Below are 19,405 nucleotides of genomic sequence, written 5' to 3'. Positions count from 1 at the left end.
GGCATCTGGTACAAGACTCCAACCCCCCCCCCCCCCCCAAAAAAAAAACCCCCACTCCGTCTGGACTGACGTGTATGTATACTTACAACCAAACAGCTGAAATTAACTGTATTAACCCCGGTTATCTTTTTTCACGTATTTACTACTATTTCCTTTTTGGAAATAAACTTTTTAAAATCACTTTTAATTTTATTTCAAAATGAAATATACAGTATTAAAATTAAAATTTAATTTGTTAATAAGACATATATTCAGCAGTGGAAATAAAATTAAAACAGACTTATACCTACATTAAAAGACAACAGAACATCAAGGAATGGCCTAAGTCTGTTAATGCAACAGTGCGTAAACAGTGTGAATTATGTAGTAGCTAAATTTGACTATAAATATAAACCAATGTGACAACCTTAAACGTTAGACGCACGGAGCTTCTACAGCTTCTTGTGCTGTTTTAGAAGTGTACGCCCCATTTGCAACATTGTTGGGAGTAAATGTGCATATTTATGCCATGGTAAAAGTAGTATAAGCAATAAATACATCGGAAATATTTTGTTTTCGTAATATGAGGACAAATCCGAGCACGGTCTGCGAGCCGATTGTCGCAAATGCTTCACTCCTACTGTGAATGACGACAGACATTCTTAAATAAGATTTGAGCTCTGGTGAAGCCAAGAGTCATTGGCTAAAGTTAGAAAATGCTGCATGCCGATTGGATGCAGTAGCTGTCATTTAATTTCACGCTGCCAATGCACTCAACCACTGACCTACTAACACAGATCCATGAGTCACTAGCCACCTTGAAAGGAAAAAGCCAAGGGAGGAGAGCAAAGTACTTTATAACTTGTAGGATTTTCTTGACAATCATTTCCTTATTAGCTGATGGAAAACCTATGCTGCTTCTGTGTGCATCATACGCGGTGGAAAACCAAACCAATCCCCACAAGCAGGTGATAGAAAAGGTACAGCTTTGATTTGCGGTTAATATTAAATGTCTGGGATTAACATTAAGCGTTGTACAGGTTTGTAGAGGATGGTGCCTGATCACACGCCCAGAAATCACAGGGGCGTTTAGCTAGCTTATATTTCAGTCAGCTGGCTACCTTCTGTGTGTCCTCGCACAAAACCTATTTTAAATGTAATAACAGCCTCGGTAGTTTCCAAGTTAAAAGTGCGACAAAGCTCACGTTCGAGTGTGTGCTTTTTTAAAAAATATATAGTTATAACCGGTATAATAGATGTTTAATTTTATTCAGGCACACGGGCCTACCAGTAGCAGTGATTCATAGATTACAACACTGTGTTGAAACACAAGAATGTGATGTGGCTTGTAGAAACATTATCAAAGCACTGTGGCTTCTGTCGATGTGTGGACAACAGAATGGGTCAGTCCACGTCGGGACAGCAAAGTAACGCTTTCTTCTCTGTAATGTTGTAACAGTTTACTTTTCAGGGCGTAGATGGACCTCGCGCTTCAGCCGCCAATGTCATGAGTAACGAAGACAATGATGTCATGTACAGAGTTGAATGCCCACATTGTCTTAGTAAAGTCTGTTACATACAGTGTTAGCTACCTAATACATGTGGACAATTTTAGAGCTATTTTACTTGGACGCAGAGCTGAGCAATCACTGGTCCGTATTGTTATTGCCACACAGGCAAACATTGCATAATGTCTGCACCAATAGAAATTGCTGGCACTCGGGATGGCAGGAGCGGGGCTTATTGTATAATACCGACACAATGAAGGAATCTGGGGCAACAGGACGCGTTGACGGCCCGGTGCTGGAACGCCGCAGCAAACACTCGGTCAGCACCCACCCTCCAAGTGTCGCACGTTGCGATAACATCGCCACCGTTTTTAATCATGTATGATCCAAATTTAGGCACGATGTTTTGTTGCCTCGTTAAAAAAAAGACAAAAGGACGTGTTCGTCAACGCCAGCTGGGGTTTGCACATCGGCACCATAAAATCTGTAGTAGACTGCGTAAGGGGTTCAAGTAAATGAAAAGAGAAATATTTCTCCTGTATTTCAAATGGATTTGTCGGGGATACAGCGCCTTCTTGCTTCTAAAAAGTGGGAGACCAAATTGTAACACACAAAGTTAGTGTCTGAAAGTTACCAGACTATAATGTATACACAAGTCTGTGACCTATTAGTCATGTCTCTCTCTTCCTAAATGTAGACCCAAGTCAAGGACAAAACGAGGGCACAGAGTCAAGAAGAAACATTTGAGGAAACTGTATCACACCCTAAACATTAATTTTTCTAATTAAAAATCTTTCTGCTCCTCTTCTAAATACCACTGTTTGCTGCAGTGAGTGTGAAAGACTAGTTCAAAAGAAATTATTCAGGTTACAGGCTTCGTGTTTCTCATTTTTTGTGATATCATGCCTTTATGTCTATTTTCATCATTTTGAATAAAAAAGTTTGTTTACTTCAATTTCCTAAGCTTGGCATGTGCAAAAGAACTGCTACTTTAAATTTTAATCAAGGTAAATCATGGGGAAGCACCAATTTATTGGCCAGGCATTGGAACTGACTGATATACCTTGTTGACTGGTATCAGGCTATTGGTAAATAAGATGACATTCACCAATGACATCTTTAAATATTTATCTGTTACACAGCATGAATTTTGAAATCTGTTGAAGGAATCCAGTTTCTGAAAGTTAAATGATTATATGTTTTCTTCATGTTTTTTTTGTACTTTAATGAAGATTTCTTTGTTTCTCTGACACAAAGTAGGAAATGGTAATAGCAAAACTAAAAAGTAATTACCTTGATATTAACTCTCCCTATTAACCACATTTTACTCTTCTACAAATGTATTTTCAGAAATATACTGGACTCATAATTGCAGCCTTAATGTTTTATGTGTAGAGCACAAAAATCTGAATAAGCTTTAAGTGGATGATAATATACAATCTTTGATCAGCACAAGTAAATATTAAAGTATCATGGTAACTTGTTTGACATTGTTTCAACTAAACTCTGACGAAAAACATTTCTGTTGTGTCTTATTCCACAGATTTCTTCAACTCAAGCGGATTAATTCCATGTGACAGTTAATTTTGCTCGATACAAGCATTATGGTATACAGTTGAAGATCTTTTAGCATGCTGACAGTAGCAAACAGTAATAATATGCAATCAATAAAGCAAGAAGTGGACTCCAATCAGTCCTACAGTGGAGAGGATGCCCTGTGCCTGGCTGTGGCTTTACAAGGGACCAACAGAGACCTCCTGAGCCACAAAATCTCTGCACTTCCTTTCAAGGCTAAATCTGCTTGTCGTAGGAAAAGGGAGTTTATCCCAGAGGAAAAAAAAGACACCCTGTACTGGGAGAGGCGTCGTAAAAACAACGAAGCAGCCAAGCGTTCAAGGGAGAAGCGACGCATAAATGATATGGTGCTAGAGAACAAATTGGTAGCACTTGGCGAGGAAAATGCCTCCCTCAAGGCTGAGCTGCTGTCATTGAAGTTGAAGTTTGGATTGGTGAGCTCGACAGCATATGCCCAAGAAGTCCAACGGTTATCCAGCTCCGCCACTCTTAACCTCCACCAAATGTTTATTCCACCCAATGCTAGCCAAGGTTTTACCAGCAAAGAAAAGGAGCCTATTCACCTGCGCAGCAGCTGCATATCAGTCATCAGGCATTCACCTCATATGCCCAAGACATTTACCGCAACTCAGGGTAGCTTTACTGTCTGCAGGAATGCAGAGGTCAAGCAGGAACCGGGAGAGAATGGCAGCTATAGACAAGAGCAAGGTAGTCCCTATGAACTCTACAAACCTGGCATAGCCAGCCCTTTGTCTGGAGTCTACACTCAGTCTGCATCATTCATGCAGATCATGAGGTCATCTAGTAACTCACCCAGGAGCTCGGATGATGGTGCAGTTAGCAAATCATCTGATGGTGAGGATGAGCAGCAGGTCCCCAAAGGGTTGATGCCATCTGTAGTAGACCCAAGAAGCATCATTGTCTCCACACATAAAGTGCCAGATGGTAGTTCTTCAGCTTTACCCCATAAACTGCGGATTAAATCCAGAACCGTCCAAATCAAAGTGGAGGCAATCGACCCCGAATACGAATCCTCTGGAAAGTCCTCTTCTCCTGTCAGTATTTCAGAGGGAGAATGCTACCAGGCCACAAAAAGCACTTTTGGTTGCACACAGGCTTCTCACTGCCCTTTGTCAGTACAGGTCACCAACATGCAAGACTGGAGCCAGCAGTCTGAGCAATGGCATGTAAGCCACGCAATGACACTGCAGGGTGGGTGCACGAATAATGAGTCCTCAAGCCCCGTGTCAAACAAAACCATTGTGGATGTAAAAGACTCTTCCTATGCACACTTGCATGCAGAAGACTGGTATGTAAAACAGAGCTTTGGCACCCTGTCTCCCAGAGCAGTCGCTTCCAAAAGAGAACAGGTACCTGGAATAGATTCTACCAAAAGCGTCGCTGATCATCATGAGACATGAGTTTCTCTGAATGACAATTGTATGCTTAGCATTATATTTGCTGTTTCACTGTGTGGACATTTGGGTTAAACAATGTTTTCTTTTGGTAAATTTTCAAATAAATGAGTTTGAATAAAATACTAGAGTCACAAATAATAGTTTTTGTGTATCCAGGCTATTTTCCAGTGAAGGTTGAGGAGAAATGGAATTACCCACATTGTCATATGATAAATTTAGTATAATATTCCTGTTCCTCTTACAAAGGCTATTTCACTTAATAATGCCAGTTCATTGTACTTTGGCTTTTTCCAATCCAAACTTACTGTTAATGAAACCAACACTTTATGGCATTGTTTGTGTTAAATTACATCATTAACAGATGGGTTTTATGTCATTTAACAAAGCAGGAAGCTATTTAATGTGAAGTGAACAGTGGAGAAGACTGGAATGTTGAAGTGGTAATTGGAACTAGTCTATGTAGCAGCAGAGTGGTGAAAACTGATAAAGGTTAAACTGTACGTGACAAATTATTCAGCATCATGTCCCTCCACGTTTTGCAAAGTAAAATAGGATCACATGCATAAGTAGCCTAAGTAAGGATTTTCTGGGTACTTTGAGAATTTGCTATAGACTGTTATTGTGTAAAACACTGTGAGTGAAAGGTTTTTTTTGGTTTGTTTGTTTTCAAGAGTCCAAACTGTTCATGATTGCTATCATAGAGCGTTGCCTATTGATATGTACCTGCTGTTGTTGAGCGCTGCTTTTTTCTTTTTTTTCTTTTATTTTGTGGCGCTGAAAAAAGGTTCCAGTTGTTAACAGCAGCCCTCCCCCCTGCTGTCAAATTTGTGGCCAGGAGCAGCCTGGCCATTATTTGCCTTGAAGCTGAAATTCTTCATGTTTTAAGTCATATTATTGGTTTGTATGTTTGTGTAGTGCCAGATTACTTTTCTTTTAACAACTTCCTTAAAGTGAATGAAAGTTTTATACTTCTTTTCAGAATTATTTTGAGGAATTGGTTTGAAAGTTACAGATTGTTAAGAGAGCATTTGTGTTCAGCCTTGTTCTTTTGGTAATGTAAAGCCTGCTTATTGACATTAAACATTCATTTAACAGCACCTGGAGGCTTAAACATTTAGTCAATAACATTGTCACAAACTTCCACCAGTGGGCTGAAACACAGCCACATCCCTACTGGAGTTTAAGAAAAGAATGATACAGATTTTGACTCAAACTTTAGTACAACTTTTAAATAGGCTCTGCTTCACTCACTGTTTCACTGTTTGCCAAACTTTGTTTTGCTTTTTCATTATTTTGTTGATTACTTAAACTTTCCAGGCTGCTGGTTAAAGCGAGATTGTGAGTGACATTTGCTGGAGAATTGTAAATTTCCTTAACCTTGACAGGACTGTAGTTGGATTTTACAAAGCTTTGAAATATTTTGAATTACACAATGCTCAGTTTATGGAAGAAAGTATCTCAACCCTAAAGTTTCTGTTACTATGTAGAATCCAGAGCCATCAGTAATCATCATCATCATATATCCCTTGTTTGCTGTTTGTAGCAAATTGGGGTGGTCACATATTACTATGTGACTTTCTATATAGTTAATATAAATGAGCAAGTTAAATCAAACATAGCTGGTATCATGTCAAATAATTCACTTTATTTCAAATACATTGTATGTGCATATTATGCCATAGTTGGAAATGATAATCATAACTCATTTTTTCCAGCAGCCTCAAGCTTTATTGTAATGTGAGCTTTTATTCACAATAAATGTCCTGTCATTAAATATATGCTTTCTTTCTTTCTTTTTCTTTCCTGAAGCTAATACTAAATGTGATATTTGTGATTGAAAATTATATTTTGGCTATATTTTCAGCTATGTCCCTTTTCTTTTATAGTATTAGGTCAATCATTAAGCAGTCATGTTGCCATAAGTCAGATCTCCCAGCATCCAAGTGGCTTTCAGTTTTTATTTTTACTCAGTGAGGAAAGACTTTCTAGTTCTTTTCACGTAATATGGCTGGATTAGGAAACACACTAGAAAATAATGCTACAGTAGCAAATTCATTTAGATGTAAAACCAACCTCTTCAGTTGTGTTAAGAATGCCTAAAATCCATCAATCCATTTGTTTTATGACAGAACAGCAAAGAGAAAAATTCTCCAAAAGTTGTTGATTCAAGCTGAAACTGTGTGGATAGCATACTGCCATTGGGAATAGAGAACACTCACCAAAAGAAATGGGTTAGTCATGTTTGTAAATCATCATACAATTAAAAACAGTACAGTTAAAATAATCTGAGTTAGGATTTAGCATTTGCTTTTGTTTGTTACTGGTTTAGAGAAATCACTGCAATAAGAAACATAATTGTTACAGCTTTAATGTGTAATTTTATATAAACACTACTCTATATAAACACAAAATACGTTTTCAACTTAAGGGACTCTTAAAGTAGAATTTTCAGTTCTGAGTTTAGCTTTCCAATGAGTTCAAGAACAAGTGTAACTTCACCTACTTTTTCTCCTGGTCTCTCATTTTCCTCCTTAGACACTGGTGATCTAATCAAACATAAGAACTGTCAAAGAGATTAAGATCCCCCCATCTTTATCCAAAATATAAATAACAGTACTTAACATCCAGTCTTTTCATCAATAAAGAGATACAGAGTTTTAAAACAGGGTTTATCTGAATGCAGTTTTGCTAATAGTTAATTATGCTTAATTCTAATCATATTATATCCAACTACAAGTTTAATTAATATCCATCGGGGGCATTCACCAGGGCATACCCGGAACACCACACCCAGGAGGCATCCTAGTTAGATGCCCAAACCACCTCCACTAGCTCCTTTCGATGTGGAGGAGCAGCAGCTCTACTCTGAGCCCCTCCTGGATAGCCAAACTCCTCACCCTATCTCTAACAGGACATATTAGCTGCATTTAACCTTCAGTTACTCTTTATATAGTTAGGTAGGAGTCAGACCATGTTTCTTTTTAGCTGAAAAACATTACACCAGGTAACCTGCAGTGTTGAAAACGTGTTTTCCGACAATGTTTGCTACCCTACAATCCGTCCTGCTCTGTAGTAAATTCAGCGACATTTGACCGTCCTGTTGCTCCCATTGAAATGTATACAGCCTATTTAAAATCTAAAACTTTAAATTGTCTGCAGCCTGCTGTTGTTACCACTGTCCTGTTTGACATGGATACTAACTAGCTAACTGACTGAATGCCCATTAACCTTAGAACACCTGTTGTGTGTGTGTGTGTGTGTGTGTGTGTGTGTGTGTGTGTGTGTGTGTGTACAGAGAGACAGCCAGGTTCATAATAGATATAAGGAAGTTTTTTTTTCAAAAAAAGGACCCACATTCAGGTAAAAGTGTAAAATCAAATGATCCGTCAATCAAGAATAATGTTGGATCAGTGTTTCAATGTTTATATCTCTTATTAGATGTTCATGTGGTTTGGTTATTTGCCTTTTGGTTGAAAATACACTGAGAGAGGACTTTTTGTTAGTGATCTTAATAGAATTTTTTTCATATTAATGTAATTTTTCATCTAATTGAATACAATCTATTTGTGTATGATTGCCAGCCCAAAGAGGGAGAGAGGAAAGAGGGGAACGTGAGGAGAAAGTACAAGGTCAGGAAGAACCAGGTAAGAAAACAGACAGGGAATAGTGACAGGCACAACAGAAACTGTTAAACTGGCAAAGAGAAAAAAAATCTGATTTTACTCACAATCTGGAAGTTGTGTCCTCCCTATATTAAAGCTGCTATACAGAATCTGCAAAACAAACTGGGTTGAAACATTTTTGACCCTCTTTAACAACATTCCAACATAACATTATAATTGATTGGGGAGATTAAAATTAATGATATATTTTTATGTGGTTCAGCCACAACTCTACTAAAACCTCAGCCAGTAATAGGTAGCAGGAGGGACTATGCGCTTACCTGCTGCTCCTTGGCAGGTAGCTCCATGCCCTCCTGGGTTTTAATTGCACCTTAGAACACACATGCATCAACATTACAATGAGCGGGTGGAGGGAGGTTTGGAGTCTTCTCCCACCCCCATTCTCTGCGGCCTGCTGGAGCGGGAGGGCTAGTAGGAGGAGTTGGCCGTCCGACTGCGGTCTGGGGTGTGGGGCCTCCCTGCTGCTGCGGAGTCGGGGTGGTCTGCCTCTCCCCACCGCAGGGAAAAGGGTAACACCACCTGGGTCTGGGTGCAATTCCCCCCTCCAGGGGCAAGGGTACCTAGACCCGGTTTGTAGAGTACGCTTGGGGAGTGTGATTGTGTGTACAGCGTCTCTTTATGTCTGTCTCCACGTTGGTTGAGTGTGGAGTGAGTGCATATGAGAGCATGAGGGTGGGAATGGATGTTTGTGTCTGTGTGTGCCTGTATGTCTGTGTCTATATGTCAGGTTGGGTATCAGACGCCACCTCTCTGGGGACACCTCAGGCCCTCCAAGGTTTGGAGGCCTATCTCCACCCACCACCACTTCCCCTGCCGGTGGCGGACTCCCTCAGGTGTCGGTGTGTTGGTGGTTCTTTGTGTCTGGGGGTGGGCGTCCGGGTACACACCGGCTCACTCCTTGGCGGCCGCTTGTCGGGGCCTGGGGCCTGGGGCTCGCTCGGGCCCCTTTGGAGGTGGGGTGCCCCCGGCCTCTCGGCCTGGGGCTCGGTCACTCAGGCACAGCTGGGGGCCGGCGGAGCTCACGGGCGCGTCACTGCAACTCCCCCTGACTTCTGCTCCGCGGCTGCTGGGTGAGCCCTCATCTGGGACTCTCCTCAGCTCTTACTGGAACAGTGGCGCGGCTGCCCCTCTGTTGGTCTTCCATGGTCTCTTGTGTTCTGGGGGCCTCTGGATGTCTGGAGTTTTGATCTCCTCCATACCCGCTTCACACCCTGAAGGACGGGGCTGTGGCCCCCCCACACTCCCTAGCAGATCATTACATGGAGAAACCTTTGGAATGCAAGCATGCTGATCCACACAGGTATGCACACATGGGTATTCACAGACGCGGACTAAAGCTTTCTTGGCTGCTACCTCAAAGCACACTGTGCGCTGTCTATCTTGCATGCTGCACAATATCGTTTATTATTTAGTAAATATTGATATCTATGACTAGCTAGTTTATTGTGATGGTGCTTTGTTTTCTCTATTATTATGTTGCTCTTTGTTGTTTGCTGTCTCCTCTGTTTGTTTTTTTTGTTTGTTTGTTTTTTTTCTCCATACAGGTGACCCAGGAGTTCTTTTTTTTCTCTCTCTCTCTTCCCCCCCCTTCTCACCGTCTCTTCTCCCCTTTGGTTTTCTTTCTTTCTCTCCCCCTCTTTCTCTCATTCATTCCCCCTGTCCTATTTATTATAAAAAATAAAAATAAAAAAAAAAATGACAAAGGATGAACTGAAGCTCTGCCATCACGTAATGTCGCATACTGCTGTTTCTGATGTCATTTAGAAAAAAAAAAAAAAAAAAAATAGGTAGGCCAATTTTTGGACCGTCCAATTGTCTGTATGACTGCCACAGTAGGTACATCACATTATCAGAAAGTGCCAAACAGCCCTGGTGGAGTGAGGAGCTGTAAAGAGAAGCAGATGTTCTGTTTATATTCTAAAAATGTTTTAAGCTTGTTTCAAAGATTCTGTACAGCAGCTTTAAATGTTTTCCAAAAGCACACATACACTTAACTTATCAGTGTTTCTCAAACTTTTTACAGTGTGTACCACCTGATAAAAATGTCAAGCTCTCCCAAGTACCACTATGAAAGCATGAAAGTCATAAATCTTACAACACAAAATTATTATTATTAAATTAGTAAAATTAGTATCTGCAATAAAGCTTTTTTCATACATTGTATACATTCAACCACGGGCAAAGTTGCCTCCATTTCTATAGTTTTTATTAATATTTTGTAATAATTAATTCTGTTTTGGGAGTGTTTTTTATGTATCTGTATTATATTAAACACACACATTAAAAGTGAATCTCTATCCAAAAAATGCACTCAGTTTACTTTTTACTCACTATGAGCATCATTCATTATTCTCCTCCAGTAATTAAGGTTAGGATATGTACTTTTTCTATTCCAATCCATTCTTCTTTTGCAGCATTTAAATAACCTTTATCAGATTTGATGGTTTTGTTACAGACTTTTCAAAAAAGTGTTTTGCTTTTCTTTCACAAATGTGGGATTAAATTGTGTTAAAATGCCACAGCACCAATTCGCCTGTTGATCTCCAACTTCCTTCCCCCCTCACTCGTGAACCTATCTATATCACGTTATATCACGTTATCCAAGCCAAAATCGATTTTAATCAATAAATCGATAATCAAAACCCACCTCTAATGGGAACCACCACTCCGGTCTGCCAATCCAGAGGTACTGCCCCTGATCTCCCATGCAACATTGCAGTAGCTTGTCAACCAAGACAGCCCTGCAACATCCAGAGTCTTCATGAATTCAGGGCAAACCTTTTAACCAGAAAGCCAGTTCTAGACTTTCCTGGATTGGGGGTATGGGCTTGAATCCACAGAATACGAAAAGTTTAGCATGCAACTTTTCATTCCCCCTTCCACTTAGAGTTATTTGGCCAGCTGTACCATAATGTTAATATTTAATATTAAATAACATCAAGTGTGAACAGCAGAAAATGTTGCCAATTTAAAAACCAAACAAAAACAAAAGTCTAAATAAATATTCCACTTATATATTAGATTCCTCCACATCTTCTGCACTTTTTTTTAATCAACATCTGTAAATCTTAGTACAGGGAAGGAGGCAGTGAGATCAGCAGCAGATCTCAACTTCCAGTCTGAAAGTTAATAAATATGTCAAAAGGAATTAGCTGGTGTAAGTTAGCTATGTGTTCTACGGAACTGTGAAAAATAGATTCCTAAATTGTGGTTGATGCAGTAAATGATGGGGAGATTTCATCCCCACTGTGAATTAAATGTATTGTAGAAGCAGGGGTGTCTGGACTGGGGGGGGGGGTAATCCCTGAATGATAATTTGAAGCTGGGGGTCAACATAAAAGGTACTATTTCAATCTGTGAAAATCATAGAATTCAATGCAGTACACATACTGCAACTACCACAGCCATGGCAATCAGGGGCGTAATTTCCAGGGGGGTTAGAGGGGTTATGACCCCCCCGATAATCAAACCCAACCAATATCACCCCCCCAATAAAATTATGAATTATCTTGTGTAAATAGCCTTTTTTTTTCTTTACTCATTTAACTTATTACGAGCAAAATAGTTGCATGTTAAATCATCTAGAAATGTACCCAGATTTATTTATTTATTTAGACAGAGGACACAAGTTACAAATGATTTGCTTTCCTGCTTTTGGCAATATCTCTAAAATGAGAAGCATTCTGTCTCAGAGGGGTGATGAAAAACTACTTCATGCATTTTTTAATTTCTAGCCAGGACTATTGTAATTCATTATTATCAGGTTGTTCTAAACCCTCCCTGAACAGCCTTAAGTTGATCCAAAATGCTGTAGCGAGAGATTCCCAGCCAGCCGTGGCAGATGCTGCAAATCCCTGAGCCTGGTTCTACTGGAGACTTCTTCCTTAAAAGGGAGTTTTTCCTTCCCACTGTCACCAAATGCTTGCTTAAGGGCCAGGTCTTTCTTGGAGATGAGATTTAAATCTCAATGACACTTTTTACTTAGATAAATAAAGGATACGAAGAATAAAGAGGGGGATGTCTGACTGCTGGAGTTTTCTCTGTGTTATTGTAATGTCTTTTTCCTTGCAAAATAAAGCACCTTCAGCCAACTGCTGTTATCTTCCTCTATAAATAAAACTAAATTGAACTTTTATTGTGTATATAAACAGGGAATCGTATGAATCAAATCTAATTGTCACGTTCAAAAAGTGAGTAATTATTTTCATCATATTTACTATTGGGTTTTAAAATTAGTGATATATTTTGCACCACATTTATAAATTAAGACAACGCGCGACACGAGTAAAATAAAATTAAGAATTAAATTCAATATTTTTATTTTTCTGCCATGCAGACCGCAAATAAGTCATGTGATCTCATCACGTGACTGGGTTCAAAGTTGAAAGTCAAACAGCATTACAGCTCCTCGGTATGGCGGTCTTGGTAGGTTGCAGATCCTTTTGGCAATCTTTTCGCGTACAGGCAGCGCATCGACAAAGTGCGTGTAGGCTAGCCGCTGCCTTCTTCTCCAGACGGTATGTTCTGTCTAACAGAGTCGTGCTTTGTCCTCGCCTGAACGGCCACGGTGCTGTTACGCGATACTACAGCTCCGACTCAAAGGATGACCTGCGCGTTAGATACCTAGACGGAGAAGACAGCGGTAAGTTCTTGTCACAGCCTGCATTACCTGGAATGCGAGTTTGTCAGGAGAAAGCTGGTGTTATTGTCGAAACGGAATTCCAAAAAAGTCAAAGTAAAAGGTGGCACTCACATCACTGTGTAACATGATGTCATCCTAGACCGTAACAAAACACCAGAAAAGGTTCAAATTCATTTAATGCAGGTACATTTCCAAAAAAGAATTTGATAATCCCTTACCTTTAAGGCGAACAGAATGCAGTTTTGAGATTGTTTACTGGTAATGTTTAATAATTATGAGGAATTTCAAGTTAGTCGAATTTTCTCGAAAAGCTAGTGATATATATATATATATATATATATATATATATATATATATATGCTCTCTGACCATCTCGGCTATTCTTATATTTATCTTCTTTTTCAATTATATATTTATTTTGTTTATTGATTTCATTGTATGCTTAAAGTATGGTTTTAACTGCTATCTCTGTTTTATTATTGGAAAGCACTTTTGTCAACTTTGTTGTTTTTAAAAGTGCTATATAAATAAAGATGGATTGGATTGGATTCTGTTTTGGTGACATTAACGTGTGTGGCGTGGTCAGTCAGCAGGATGTCACATCTATCTTTCAGGTATTGTCGTCGTTGGAATAAATCGACCAAAAGCCAAAAATGCCATAAGCAAAAATCTTGTGAAAATGGTATGTATTGCTATGTGCCTTTTAGTCTATTTGTATTTTTTTAAAATTATGGTTAGAACCAAGCAAACAATTCATAAGTTTGATCTAGAATTCTACTTGCCTGCACTACACATAGGCTTCTTTGTGCTTAGGTCATTCAGAGAGCTTGGCTACTTGAGTTATACATTATATGTAGTTATGGGTCATTATGGCTCAGGGGTGGCGATCTTTTTACATGTGTGAGTGAATTTAGTTTAAAAAGTTTTCAAGTGGTTAAAGATCTAAATGCCAGTCAATACTACAATTTCCTTTTCCACTCTTAATCTCCTCTAGTCACAACTTCTATAAACCAATTAACTTTCTTGAAGAACAGTTTTAAAATTAAACGGCTTTAAGATCTGGAAGGAGTGCACACTTGTCTCTGTTCACCAATAACAGCTAACTATGACTAAGCTGTCCATGTTGTTTATGTCCTCATATAACTCAGTAACAGAAAAATAGACTTCTGCTCTTTAAATATCTGCTGAGCCTAAGCACTCAGTAGAAACTTAAGAGCTCAAAAGTATTTTACTAAACTTTTAATATTTCTTAAGTACTAGTTTATCCTGAACTGTGCTTCAAGTTATTTATTTTCAGTTGTCATAATTTATAAAATGTTGACAGACATTTTTTGTTGTTGTTGGAAAACTTTTTTGTCTTTCAGATGTTTGAAGCTGTGGAGGACATCAAGAAGAATAAAAAAGTGCGCAGTGTAATTTTATGCAGTTTGGTTCCTGGTATATTTTGTGCAGGTATACTGTCCTTGCTAATTGGGCTATTTTCTTTTTGAACCATAATTGGAATAATAATAATAACATTAAAAATGCTCTATGTTTTACTTGTCATTCTTCAGTTGTTGATAAATTCCCACATCACTATGATCCGGAATCTGAAATACCCATCTTGGGTCTTGTGAGCGAAATTCGGCTTTAAATTCAGAAACGGTAGCAGATGCCAAAACTGTGTGTGCTGGTAATGCACTCCTCTGCTGTATGCCTCAGGAAGCCACTTACCTCTGGCTGAACGCTTTTCCTTTGTGTCTATTGGCAGGTGCAGATCTGAAGGAGAGGGCCAAGATGCACCAGAGCGAAGTGGGACCATTTGTATCCAAAGCAAGAGCCCTCATTACAGAGCTAGGTAAAGTCTGAATCATGCAAAATGAATTCGTGAATTGTTTATTTATTGAGTTGGAAGTGCTTTAATGGTTGTTTGAGGTTCATGCCACACTTGCACAAATCTCTACTTAAACTGTTCACACAAATAATTTATGGACAAATCCTACATTCATCAATATTTATTTACCACAATTTGTAAGTAATGTGAATACATTTTGTTTGAACCAGTACTTTTCTTAAATTCAGTTCACTTTTTGTTATATATGGCAGTTCCCAATGATGGTCAGTCCTGTATAAATACAGTGTGCGTCTCCTTGATTGATAGAAGATCATTCTTTTCATAGGAAGCCTGCCAGTACCAACAATTGCTGCAATTGATGGTGCTGCCTTAGGAGGAGGTTTGGAAATGGCCCTTGCTTGTGACATCAGAATTTCATGTAAGACTCAGAGGACTTTACTTTGTGCCTGTGTTTACTAATATGACATTAGTAGCGCCCCATAGTAAACCTGAAAGGGCTACACTCCAAGGAATGTATGAAAATCAAATATATATTATGAAATGTGTTTGTAGTACATTTTACAACTTTTATAATCTTTGAGTGAGAACCTGAGTTATGGCATGCTGCTAACACGGATGCTAAACATGCAGTAGAACATATTTTAACCAACTTAAAAATCAGTTTAACTGTGGCTTGAATTTAAAGTTTACTTGGCACTTTAAGCTTTACTTTTATGAAGATCTGAAGCACTATTGGTCTCATTAAAAATAAAGATGTGAAAAAAAAATTAAATAAATGCTTTCTTAATCCGATGTGTTTGAGAAATTTTGCTGCACATTTTCCAAAGCCACTAAATGCTACTAAGAAAAGTAGTAATTCCACCTCAGGATTGACCACTTGTGATTGGTTAGTTTATGTCACTCTTAAAATACATTAATATGCTGAGATGGAACAGAGTTGCAGTTCTCACTGTTCTTCACTTTAGTGGTTTTAATGTTGTGTGTTAAGAGCGTACATCAGTAGTAGTGGTAGTAATAATTTTTCTCTTTAATCTTTCTAGCCAATACTGCCAAAATGGGACTAGTTGAGACTAAACTTGCAATTATTCCTGGAGCAGGTACAGCATGTTTTATTTCATTTCTTTGTAAATTTTGTAGTTTCATTTTATATTATGTTGTCTATAAAAATGTAGTGTGTAAACAGAGCACTTATTAGATTTAGAAACCTTGGGAAGATAACTTGGGGAATTGTTTCCACAACTTGTCCTATAGTTTCTCCACAAGGTGGTCATTTTTACATTGAATTTCTACTACAGATGGAGGGCAGTATCAGTGTATCAATGGGTGAGGCCATATTCTATCCAGGTTTCTCCTGTGCCCTGTGCAGGTGGTACACAACGTCTCCCTAGGGTGATTGGCGTCTCTCTTGCCAAGGAGCTCATCTTTGCTGCACGAGTGGTTGATGGAACACAGGCGCAACAAATGGGTCTTGTCAGTCATTCTGTGGAGCAGAATGACAGTGGAGATGCTGCCTACTTGAGGGCTCTGGAGCTTGCACGGGAGATTAACCCCCAGGTAAGAAGATCATGTAACTGATAAGCAGATCTTTGTATCAATAATTTCAAGACCCTATTTTTACAATGCACTCTTACCCAACTGGACACTACTCCTTCGAGGTCTGCTTGTTGCAAAATGTGAGCACTCCATTGCGACTGTTATTTTTAGCTCTCTGTCAAAATTGCTATTCTAAACACCTGAATATTCACACTTGAGTTGCATGCCAGATTTCACCCTCTCTGAAAACAGAATCTCTCAGCTTGACTTTGAGAAAGTGGAAAGTCTCAGTGATTCAAATTACAGATAGTGAGTGGTCTTTGTGCTGGTATGGAAAGTCTTCTATTTTATTAATGTAGTGAGAGCAGTTCAGTTCAAGCTGTTTCACCCATAGTTGTCCCCTAGAACTCTCATCATGTTGCAGTAGAGCTCTTACAATGTGACCTAGGGGATGAAATTATGGTGCACAACCCTATAAATTTGTAAGAAAACTACAACCCTGGTGCTGGTTGGGCTTCTGCTCAGTTGTACCTTCTTCAGGCTTTCTCCCTGAACACAGCAGTTTAGACGCGGTCAAAAAAGTGCTTGAGGTGTTTAGTGCCAAATTGAAAGGATACATTTTTGTTTCCTTTGATCGTTCATATTTTAAAAAATGAACATTTTGTGCAAAACAACCTGACTAAAAAAAAACAGCGAAACGTTTTCTCATATTAACCATTTCAACCATGGCATATAAAACTTATATACATTTTTGATTTTTTGACTCCACAGGGCCCAATTGCAATAAGGATGGCAAAGTTGGCAATTAACCAGGGGATAGAGGTAAGTGTGGTCAGTGGATGGGTGCCTTTACGGTTCTTTATTTTGTTGTAATTCTGTAATAAAATGTACATTTTCAAAACTTTACACCTTTTAAAGCTCTTCAGTTTAACTCTTTGCGGACAAAGATATTTTTTGGCTATATTGCAACCCTAACTGAGAATTCCCACATTCCCTTTCAGGTGGATTTATCTACAGGTCTGGCAATAGAAGAGGCTTGTTATTCCCAAGTGAGTAATGAAAAAGTGTGATTGTGCAGGTTGAAGATTGTTGGCATAAACGAAAGGTAGAATGTGAGGGTCAGGAAAACCTTATGTTATTCATCTCAATTATATAAAGTAGAAGAGGCTAGAGGCTATACTGCCCACCTCTGACAGAGATGTCTCTTTATTTGTTTTTACAACCAGCCAGTTTATTTCTTGCAGTAAACTGAGCAGTTTGCAATGTTACAGAGTTTTAGGGACATTTGTACCTGGAGATCTGTGCATTTAAAAAAAAAAAACAACAACAACAACAAAAACCTGTCTAACCAATAGGGTATTGTGAAACCATTGGGGGGGGGGGGGGGGGGGAATTTGTGTCTTGTGTATATACAAGAACACAGAAGTGGCCACGGTGCATGGTTTTTACTACTCACATGCTTTTGGTGTTTTAAGGTGATACCAACTAAAGACCGTTTGGAAGGCTTGGCTGCTTTCAAGGAGAAGAGGCAGCCTCATTTCAAAGGGGAATGAAGTCATCGTTCCAGAATCGATCAGTTCTGCCTTCAGCTCTGCTACTGTTCACTGCTTCCAACATAAATTACGGGTCAGACTGAACTCGCCAATACATTAGCCCATACAGTACCCATAGGATAGTTGACAGCTGGACCTTAGGGGTTATTGTGGGCTGATGTTTCAGGCTAAAGCACTTTCTGACTTTGTCGATTCAATTCACTTTTATTTATATAGTGACAGTTTATGACAGCAGTCACCGCAAGGCGCTTTAAATTGTAAGGTAAAGACTTTACAACTAACCACATTAAGATTTGGAGAAACAAAGCAAACTAACCCAGCTAAGTTAAATGTGTCCTGCTGTGTTCATGTCTGCATAACAGTTTTTGATTCACTTTACCAAAATGAAGTGAATGAAGATAGTTTGAGGCCCCCAAAGGAAGAAATCAATGTGCTAGTAACAAAAAATCCTTCAGATCAACTGGTTGAAAATCATTGTTATTTTTCTACAAGTCAGTTTTTGGTGCCAAATTAATCTGATTAATTAAAAAAAAAAAGATCTGAGCAAGTTGATTACTGCTCAGAGCTTGATACGTTTCCACATTTGTTTCATAGCAAACATAACCTAAACTATTTTGTTTACGTGTCATCTTTACTTTCTGTCCAATTTTGTTACTTAAGACAACATCATATTAAAGTTGTTTTTGTTTTGTTTTTTTTAATACAAACCTTCTTTAAACACATGAGGGGTGCTTAAAGCTTACACTGTCTGAAACGATCTGAAATCGGCTTGTCTCCCTTTACAGTAACTTTGTTCTGCTTGGCTATCCCTTGAACAGGACAACAGTGGGTTGTGCTTCTCTGCTGAAAGCCAGAGCCACACCTGAGATAACGATATTATGGATATCAGTTCTGACATCATACAAAGCTAAGAGTAGAGCAAAACGCCTCAAACCTATAGTTTTTAGTCTAAAGCCAGATCTTTTGGCTTATATTGATTAAAATAATGGGATACCTGCTGTCATTATTTGTAACTGGCCATGTTCATTACGACTGTCCATCATTAATTTAAGAAGTGAATATGACAGAAAAGGAAAAGCAGAGTAAGTCCCAGGGAGACTGTAGAAGCAGCATGTTGAATGTGAATTTAAATGCATCGCAGAGCTCACTACGAACTCCAAGTCACTTAATTATTTTTAACGTATACTACATTGAAAGATGAGTGGTTTTTCTTGCAGTATACATCTGTCCATAGTACTGCTGGAAAGGTCAAAAGCGTGGGATTTGACTCTACACACATCACAAGTCTGTTCGGTTTTTAGTGTATCTGCAGAAATTGAATACATTTTCAGTTTGACTTGAGAAATGTGAACTACACTTAAAACTTTTTTTTAATTATATTCTGAAATAAAAAATAAAAAAGGCTTATCAGTGTAACTTGTGTTACTGTGGTTTTTTTATATAAATGATATTCATTTTAAACGTGCATTAACACAGAATTTTGTTAATCATCAACTTTTTGGCTGCTACCTTCAGGAGTTGTCACAGCGCGTGATTTGCTCTCATCTCACCTTATCCCTAGTATCCTTCCTTGTTACGCCATCCCTCTGCATACCCGCTGTCACCACATCCATGAATCTTCTCTGTGAGCCCGCCCTCCGCTTGAGCTGTCATATTGATATACTCGCTTTAAATTTTGTA

The 19,405-nt window shown here is 38.8% G+C and overlaps 2 protein-coding genes across 2 annotated transcripts; both read left to right on the top strand.

Annotated features, from left to right (window-relative positions):
• Nucleotides 1–788: 788 nt before the first annotated feature.
• On the top strand, nt 789–6,104 carry nfil3 (nuclear factor, interleukin 3 regulated). Its single transcript, XM_085358627.1, has 2 exons — nt 789–959; nt 3,031–6,104. Exon 2 carries the CDS (start codon nt 3,119–3,121, stop codon nt 4,481–4,483), a length of 1,365 nt encoding a protein of 454 aa, XP_085214753.1. The 5' UTR covers nt 789–959; nt 3,031–3,118; the 3' UTR covers nt 4,484–6,104.
• A 6,431-nt stretch (nt 6,105–12,535) lies between these two features.
• On the top strand, nt 12,536–19,132 carry auh (AU RNA binding protein/enoyl-CoA hydratase). The gene is made up of 10 exons (XM_085358625.1): nt 12,536–12,805; nt 13,420–13,487; nt 14,170–14,257; nt 14,556–14,642; nt 14,965–15,057; nt 15,680–15,736; nt 16,006–16,193; nt 16,944–16,994; nt 17,174–17,221; nt 17,648–19,132. Exons 1-10 carry the CDS (start codon nt 12,577–12,579, stop codon nt 17,723–17,725), a joined length of 987 nt encoding a protein of 328 aa, XP_085214751.1. The 5' UTR covers nt 12,536–12,576; the 3' UTR covers nt 17,726–19,132.
• Nucleotides 19,133–19,405: the final 273 nt, after the last annotated feature.

This window comes from Diplotaxodon limnothrissa, linkage group LG7 (genome assembly GCF_057381915.1).
Source record: "Diplotaxodon limnothrissa isolate DT_005_m linkage group LG7, D_limnothrissa_male_GT1.1, whole genome shotgun sequence".
Classification (NCBI taxonomy): domain Eukaryota; kingdom Metazoa; phylum Chordata; class Actinopteri; order Cichliformes; family Cichlidae; genus Diplotaxodon; species Diplotaxodon limnothrissa.
The sequence above is the reverse complement of the archived record's forward strand: the minus strand, read 5'-3'. Positions and strand labels throughout refer to the sequence as shown.

Bases quoted from the DNA above. Each gene is read 5' to 3' on its own strand.
- nfil3 (XM_085358627.1), top strand. From the start codon at position 3,119: ATGCTGACAGTAGCAAACAGTAATAATATGCAATCAATAAAGCAAGAA.
- auh (XM_085358625.1), top strand. From the start codon at position 12,577: ATGGCGGTCTTGGTAGGTTGCAGATCCTTTTGGCAATCTTTTCGCGTA. The intron at 13,488-14,169 runs GTATGTATTGCT...TTTGTCTTTCAG, and splicing joins GCAAAAATCTTGTGAAAATG to ATGTTTGAAGCTGTGGAGGA. The intron at 16,194-16,943 runs GTAAGAAGATCA...TTGACTCCACAG, and splicing joins CACGGGAGATTAACCCCCAG to GGCCCAATTGCAATAAGGAT.